Source organism: Eretmochelys imbricata, chromosome 6 (assembly GCF_965152235.1).
Source record: "Eretmochelys imbricata isolate rEreImb1 chromosome 6, rEreImb1.hap1, whole genome shotgun sequence".
Lineage (NCBI taxonomy): Eukaryota > Metazoa > Chordata > Testudines > Cheloniidae > Eretmochelys > Eretmochelys imbricata.
The window spans coordinates 28758476-28767323 of record NC_135577.1 but is presented as its reverse complement, the minus strand read 5'-3'; the positions used below and the strand labels follow the sequence as shown (position 1 = coordinate 28767323).

The window sequence follows — 8848 nt, the reverse complement described above, 5'->3', positions numbered from 1 at the left end:
CCGATCCTGTGCAGAACATCAGTGGGAGCAGGCGCAAGCCCTTATTGTTCTGAATGCTGTTTTTGATCCCTTCTTGATCAACAAGTGCCATAAATTCTCAGAATTTTCAGCACTTCCTAGAAATGTTTTTTGTTTTTAAAAAAAAGTTGTGGATAGCTTTAATTGTTCACTAGGGTCCCAGTTCAGCAAAGCACTTAACTCACATAGTCAAGTCCATCCATGCTCAGTAAAGTGCTCAAGCATGTATGCAACGATGTGCATGCTTGGAGTCCTTTGCTGAATTGGGGCCTAGAACACAGCCAAGAGCAGCAGAGTCTCTATTGCCTAAAGGGAACTGTTGCTGCACGGATCAGGGGTTTTAGGAACCAGAGACAATGACAGTCTGAATTGATTTTCAAAGGCAAATCTCTAAACACTGGCCAACATATTAAGGCTGAGGTTTTTCAAAACTTCCTATGGGATTTGGATGCCCCGTTCCCATTAATTGTAATGAGAACTGGGCACTCAGATCAATTAAGGTATGTTTACACTGCAACCAGGAGGTGATTGCTGCTGCTTTGCTGATATTGTTACTCGAGCTACCTTTGATCTAGCATGTCCGACGTGCTGCAATCACACACCTAACTGCAGCGTAGACATTCTCTCAGGGCTTGTCTATACTTAAAACACTGCAGCGTCACAGCTGTAACTCTTCAGTGAAAAGGGAGAGCTTCTCCCATTGGCACAGGTACTCCACCTCTGAGAGGCGGTAGCTAGGTTCATGGGAGAATTCTCCCATTGAGCTACTGTTGTCTACAGTCAGGTTTAGGTTGGTTTAACTGCGTCACTCAGGGGTGTGGAATTTTCACACCCCTGAGCAACATAGTTATATCAACCTAACTTCCTGGTGCAGACCAGGCCTTAGACAGCTTTGAAAATCTCAACCTAACTTCACAGTGCACACGTGACCTCCTTTACTATGTATTCATTAGAGAAGAGCTCAAGTCACAACATTCAGAATCTGTGTTAAAACATCCCAAAATTCATGGGAAATTGTATCATGGATTTTGGTCTGGCTCATAAAGAGAGGCTATTTGCCAAATTCAGATCTGGATCCAAGTTAAGATTTCATAATGCTCACAAAGATTGGGGGAATGCTTGAGTTCAGGGTTTGGTTCAGACTCATCTCTAATGGTCACCATACTTTTCCATTCTTTTCTTGATTCCATGGTATATTGGAGATAAAGAAGTGGCAATCGCCTCATGTCAATGAATTGTTTTTTCTCCCCTCCCTTGGTTCTGCTACATTTTGTGGAATTTTTCTTTTTTCACAAGCAAACATGAGGTGTAAAACATGATTTCAATATGAATCAACTTGAATCATTTAATGCAGAGGCTCAGAAGGTTTATGATATACACAGTATTCGGTAGTTTAAAATGTAAAAACAATCAGAAAAAGGCAAAAAGTTAATTTCAAGCTTAGTCAACATACCATACATATTTCAGCATGACAGTTTCAAAGAGTTCCACACTGTATTTGGATCTATTAGCAATTAAATCATTTTTTAAAAACAGCAAACTCAAGACAGCTAGTGAATTTTTTTTTTGATTTTGTAACAAATGAAGCTACTATTCTTATTTACAGTATAAATAAGCCATTTTTTTGGTGATTATGTTCTGCCACATGTTTAAGACAAGCAGTATCTCAGCTCTTAAAAGTTGATGCAAACAAGAGCAAAAAGAAAGCAATATCAAAGTAAAACAAATATATATATATATATATCTATATATATATATATATCTATCTTCAACAAAGACTGCCAAGTTACCATGTGTCTCTTATCAGATCTAAAATATAGCTGACTCCCGTCAAGAGTTCTCTTGGTTTTAACCACTAGGAATATCATGAAAGCTTATTCTTCTGCTGCTCTAGAGAGCTGTTTTTCATACAAGCTCATGACATGGTGGACAAATTGATATTGTTCACAAGTCTGGATCATTCCTCCCCTGAAAAGGAAAGCAGAAAAAAAGGGGAGGGAAACAGTCCTTTTGTTACATGTAAACAGTGCACTTAATGGTGAATGGCACAGCTAAAATGAAATGGATTTACGCTCCAAGAGCCTATTCCAAAGCCCAATGACTGAAGTCAATGGAAAAGCTGCCACTGACTGCACTGCATTTGGATCTGGCCTCAAGTGCCTCTGCTAACCAGTAAATGAGAGGTATTCAGAACAGAAATAAGTTTTACCTTTGCTTTTCTCTCAGTGAGACCCTAATTCATTGACAATATCATAATTTATTATGTGTTACAGGAGTCATGCTAGGCACTGTATAAATACATAGTTAGACAGTCCCTGCCCCCAAAGAGCTTGCAGTCTAAATAGACAAGACAGGCGTGAGGGGAAACAAGTTAAGGGACTTGTCCAGTGTCACCCAGCAGGTCAATGGCAGAGCTGGGAACAGAAGCCAGGTCGCCTAAATCCCAAACCAGTGCCCTATCAACTGGGTCTCACTGTCTCCCATGCAGTAAATTAGATTTCCTCTCTCTTTCTCTCTCTGATGTCACAGGATGATGCATTCCAGAATACTTCCAGTGAACCAGGAAGTGCCAGTAGGATTTCAGACTAGGCAAAGACATTTCAACAGAGAATAGCTCAGATTCTGAACTGACTACCACCCACATCCTGATTAGTAAGGACTTTCAACATAGAAATCTGGGCTTCACTCAGCTTTCAGTCTAACTGAACTGAAAACCTGAAATGAAAACCGAGTTCACCTGAACCCATACTATAACTAGGCAAGAAGAGAAACGTGATTTGCTGTTACACTCATTGTAATCGTAGGGCGAGGTTGTACGTAAGTGGCCTCTTCCCTTACTTCCCTGCGTAGTGGCTGTGCCCAATCCCAGTTCCTCTGCTCAAGCAGCTCAAGGAGTGCAATCACTGCATGAGGCAGATGCTCCAAAGTCGGCAGGAAGATGGTGGTGTCATGTGTCCCCCCACAACCCCTGCACCAGCTGGCAGGGGTGGGGAACACACGCTGCACCCCTTCAAAGAAACCCCATTACCAGCTGAGCATACCTATTTGTCAATCTGCTCTATTTAGAACAGCATCTTTGTTCGCCTGCTTCAGAGTGTTTCTGTGCACCGCATTTCTGCTGCACACAGCACTGAAAATGTATCTCCATCAGGCTGTGACACACAAGGAATGTTAGTCATATCCGGTGATTACTCCCCATGCAATTCCATTAACAGCTAGGTTGGACCCTGACGTTGTGGCAACAGAAGCAGTGGGGTGGCCATCTAGTTTCAGACCACAGGAAATGATTTTCCTTTTATCTCATTTTCTGCTATGCTGCTGCTTCCTCCCTTCCCCCACTCCTCCCCACACATCATGAGTTCACTGTCCAAGCTTTGGCAAAGACTCGAGAATCTACATTTTCACCCTTCTTTGCCACAGAGACCTTTCAAATACATGTTTTTTTCACTGACAGAAGGTACCCAACATCCCTGAACACCGGCTGAAGGGATGCAGGAAGCATTGCTCAGCCTGTTCTTTGTCACGTCGACTATTTTTCGGACCAAATGCTGGACTCCTGTACAAAGTCCAATACACAGGCCCTTGCAAGGGACCTAGGGAGAAGGAATCTTTGTCCCGTTAACCCGACAGCAAGCTGAAAAACACCCCACTGGCTTTAATAGGAACTACTGCTGTGTAGTCACAGATCCACTGATGACATTACCCTAGAAGTATTTGTTCTTCCATGGAGCAGTGCTTAGCAGCAGCACACGGAGGTGTGTATCGCCCCTACCCACCAGGGGTTCTATGCAGTCTCTCTCCAGACAAAGAACCAGTGTAGTGACACTCCAGCTAGGGCCTTCTGCAGCTATTGTGGCAAAAGGATTTCTCCCTCCATGGCAAAAGAGGGCACTTCTTTTGCAGATAGCAAAGGTCAGAAGTCCAGGAGGGTGGTAACTGCACTACTCTTTTATCACATTCACCTTATAATGCCAGACTCCAGAATGGGCCTGAGGAAGGCCTCCCCTTCCCGGTGCTGGTGTCTGTTATTTCAGGTCAGTAAAATTAGCTTCCCCAAACCAGATATTGGACATGGCACTGACTGTCTGAAGATGCTCCCTGCTGTTCACACGCAAGAGGAGGATTCTTAGTGCCAACGCTCGTCGTAGGGCTACTGTTCTGCATGTCTTGCAGTGTTTTCCTACTTTCACCTCCCTTGCTCAAAATGTTCATTCCAACCTCTCATCCCCCAACACCACCATGTCCCTGGAGGCTCTTCCATCCCTGCTCAACTGGTTTTCTCTGCCGACTCAACTGGTATAATGGTGATGGGTCAAAGAGGTTGCTGTCTGCTATGCTCCTTTGCAGTGGCTGCCGCCGTCCATGTGCTTGCTCCTGGGGCCACAACGAGACACGGGGCCAGAGGGGCGGTGGTGGCAGCAGACAGACACATGGAGAGATGGTTTCAAAGGGGCTGCTAGCCCCTTTCCCCCCATTCCCTGGAAGCAGCAGGACCTTGCTAGCCATCAGGCCTCTCTCCTGTGATTCATAATGCTGTCCCCTACCCTCATCCCATGAAGGGACCTTCAGGGACAGAGGAGAGGCAGGCCTCCCAGCCTGATCTTTCCCAATGTATCGGGGGCTCCTGCAGGGCCCCGGTCTTGCTCCCCCTCTGATGAAGCAGTAGGTATTAGGCACATTTAAATACCTGCTGTGCCCTCCTCTTCTTCTGAACTCCCATCCCCACAGGCCAGCATTAAAAAATGTACCTCTTGTAGCAAGCACAGTGTTTGTCTGGACACTTTCCGCTCTCATTCCTGTGGCTACCTGGCTGTGAAATGCACCCCCCATATTACGCTCAGACAGAAGTAAGTGGAGGGCATTTCAGATCCAGCGACTCTCTCTGTGCTCGGACAAACCAAGGCTCTGTTCAATGTTTTCTTTTTTTTTTTGTGACCGTTCATTGTCTGGGTTGACCTTCATTGAAACAGCCAAACTCCCAGCATCTCTGCAGGTTTCTGCCTATCAAGACCACAGCAGAGTGAAAAGCATTTCATTTTCTGCCTCCCACTGAGCAGAATGACTCACCTGAAATAAGGTTCAGCGTGGGGTTGTGTTTTTCATTCATTTTTTTAAAGAACGTTGATATGTTTTTCATGACATTTCTTCCCCTCACTCCATTTATTATTATCGTTAGAGAGAGCATGGGGACACGTTTTGACAGAGCTTCAAATCAAGGAGAGAAGAAAAATAATCTCTCTGGTGCAAAACTCAGGCCCTTCCACGTCGTAGTCAAACCCAAAGGCAACTGGCATGATGAGAAGCCCTTAAACAGAAACCTTTTGATTGTGGAGAGCTTTGCATCTCCTTTTGCATGTCTGCAAACATCTCTTGCCTGTGCGTAAAGAAACATCGCCCAGCCTACACTATCAGCAGCTTCCATACTGCAGTGCTCTTCCACTGAGGCTTGCGATTCCAGCTAGACTATGTTCATTTTCTTCATCATTGGTGTTCCATCCTCACAGCTGTGTGCTGGTCTGTGATTCTGAGAGCAATGGCCCTCTCAGCCGTATTCTTTTAGCTATAACTGTGGACCAGATCCTCAGTCAGCGTAAATGAGCAGTAGTTCCATTAAAATAAATCAGCTGTAACTCCATTAAAGTCAAGGCAGTTATGTCAGCTGAAGATCTGCCCCCACTGTGACTTGCTGGGGTTGTCGTCTGCTGCTGGGATTTGATAATTTTGGTATCACAGGCTAATACCATAGCACAGATGAGAGGTGCCATTTAAAATTCTCAGTAGTATCTAAGGCCCAAATCCTTCAAAGGTGTTTAGGCACCTATCTCGCATTGATTTCACTGGGAGTTAGGCACCTAAATACCTTTGAGATCTAGGCCCAAGCGACTTAGAAGCCTAAGTCTCACTAAAGGTCAATTGGACTTGACTCATAGCCACTACTTAGGCTCAGGTACTTTTGAAAATTTTACCCACTGACCTAAGGTTTGTCTTTTTTCCCCCCTCATGTTTCTTTTCCCCCTTAAACATGTGGAAATTTTTTTTTTAAAGGAAGAAAATTCTCTTACCTGTCTAGCCGTAACTGGCAGGTTGTTCTCAGTATGTCAATTATCCCCTCGTGCTTCAACTGTTTACAACAAATGCTGGTGGCAATAAAGCAGCCAGTTCTCCCAATCCCTGCACTGGGGAGGAAAAAAATTGTGGGCAAATAACCCAGAAAGAAAAATGTTAAAATTTCATTTATAATGTACGGAGGCTGCTGTCAAATGTGTGAAATAAACAGAATCTCCCATCATCCCTAGGGGCGTGTGTATGGAAAAATCATTACTAATAAAAGACATTAGCTTCACTGGGACTTAAGTAATAATAATACAGCTTATACAGCACTTTTAATCAGTAGATGGCAAAGCATTTTACAAAGGAGGTCAGTATCATTATCCCCATTTTAAAGATGGGGAAAATGAGTTACAAAGAGGCGATGTGACTTGCCCAAGGTGACCCAGCAGCAGAACTGGGAAAAGAACCCAGGATGCATCCGATGAAGTGAGCTGTAGCTCACGAAAGCTTATGTTCAAATAAATTGGTTAGTCTTTAAGATGCCACTAGTACTCCTTTTCTTTTTGCGAATATAGCCTAACAGGGCTGCTACTCTGAAACAGGTTTCCAGAGTCACAGTTCAGTGCTCTATCCACTAGGCCCAGCTGCCTTTCTATGGTAGCATGGGGAAGGTTTGCATGGCTCTAGTTAGCTTCAGTGGTGTACTGTACAAGATAGTAAAGTGGTCTTCCACGTTAGGCCCATCACTGTAGCCTCTGAGCACTAAGATGGTGTCTGTTGAAATCTCATAGATAGTAGTTTCACTCCCTTGACATGTTTCAGAGTATTAGATGTTGCTAATATTTCATGATTATGAAAAAAAATAACAGGTACTCTCCCCAAAAGGCTGTATTCAGCAGCAAAGGAATTTTAGTGATGCACATTATAAAGAAAAAGAGATATGACCTCATGTTGGTGCATCATGCTACAAAACAGAGGATCAGAGACTGAATCCCAGGCATGGACCTTCATTTTGCACACGGGAAGGTGGAAGGACTGGAATGCTGTGAGGTGTATGCCAATGGCTGGTCCACCGCTCAGTTTGGTTGGGAAGCAGCACATCTGATTGCGGCTGGGGGTGATGCCACTGCGGCAGGGGTCTGATGTAAAATGGGATGGAGGTGCTCCTATGGAATGCAGGGCCGCAGTGAAACAGGGATTGAAAGATGCCTGCCATGACTCTGAACCTTGATCCTTCCCTCACCACCTAGGAGCTGGTTGGTTCATTGTTGATGAGGCAAGCCAAGTACAGAAACTTGGTGTCAGCTGAGAATATCTCATGGTGGAGTAGGGATGGCCTCCATGTACAAAAGAGATTAGAAAATAAAGTGGGAGTAGGTACTTTGCCCCCTCCCCCTCAGAAGCAATTACTTACTAATCCGTGGAATGGACAGTCAGACACAGCAAACCATGTTGTAACCATGAGCTTATTTTTTTCAAGAGAACCTAGCACTTAGATGAGGGGCCCTGCAAGGGCGGGGGGGAACACCCCAGAGCCCGGGCTCCAGCCTGAGCCCTAACGTCTATACTGCAATTTATAGCCCCACAGCCTGAGGCCTGTGAGCCCAAGTCAGCTGACACAGGCCAGCCATGGGTGTTTTATTGCAGTGTAGACATACCCTAAATAACAGAGATACAAATAACCATTATTCCTTGGTCAGATTAAGTTTGAAAGATCTCCCGGGTGTGCACGTCTCAAGATGAGTTTTCATTCATACATGCTGTGACAAATATTGCTTAAATAATTATGACTAACAGCAACACACGCAGTAAGTCTGATGCCACTTCCAAAGTCATTCAGATCTGGAATCTCACAATTCTCTGGATTTGTGCAGGATACAACAATTCACCACTAAAGAAACCACTGATTTTTCTCTTCTGTTATCAATGTAAAGACATTTTTCTGTATATCTGTTTCAGGCCCTGGTTAATGACTAGAGATGATTTTGTTCTCACATGTGCTATGCTATTGTGGCAAAGAGAAGCTGTGAACTCCTCTTACTACCACCATGAAGAATGAGCAGCAAAGCTGACAACACTTCTGCATGTTAACTAATTAAGTGAGCAGTCTCAGGAATAATTACCCTTCACAATCTCCAGAGAACCTACATCCATTTAAACAGTGTTAAAATCATAGTGCAAAGACACTGGCAACAAGTGTTCAGGCAACAATTGGACTTATATATGGCTGTGGCTAGCAAAGTTCCAGCATGGTTTCCCTGACCACTAAAGACAGGATTTTGACCACGTTATTTAAATTTTCAGGGAGAAATTCCTGACCAAGCTGGTTAGGAAAATGGGGCTAACAATAACTGTGCTTAAATGGTGTTAAGCTGTAGCAGGAACATGGTTAAAATGACAAAATGCAGGCACTACAAAGGAAGAAGGACGATCTTACTTTTCAGGCATAGACCAAGACTAAGGCAATCTAGGTTCAATTTCTGGTGCTGCCATAAACTTCCTGTATGACCTTCAATAAGTCATTGTTTCTATACCTCAATTCCCAACCTTCTTCTTCCACGTTGCATCCCATTTCCCATCCTTTGTCTGTCTTGTCTATTTAGAGGGGAAACTCTTCAGGGCAGGGACTGTCTCTTACTATGTGTATGGATAGCACCTAGTTCACTGAGGCCTGGAGGATGGTTGGCTCTCTAGGTGCTACACTGATACAAATAACAAATAATATACAGATCTTCTACAATGCTTTTCATCCATAAATGTCAAAGCATTTTACAAAAGA

General features: G+C 44.0%; 1 protein-coding gene across 1 annotated transcript in view; it reads right to left on the bottom strand.

Annotated features, from left to right (window-relative positions):
- Positions 1-1892: 1892 nt before the first annotated feature.
- PTPN5 (protein tyrosine phosphatase non-receptor type 5) overlaps positions 1893-8848 on the bottom strand; it is a 107802-nt gene continuing 100846 nt past the window's right edge. The window contains exons 12-13 of the mRNA XM_077820044.1: positions 6081-6194; positions 1893-1986 (exon numbers count right to left, since the gene is read on the bottom strand). Coding sequence (XP_077676170.1) covers positions 1893-1986; positions 6081-6194 — 208 coding nt within the window. The remainder of the gene's footprint in view (positions 1987-6080; positions 6195-8848) is intronic.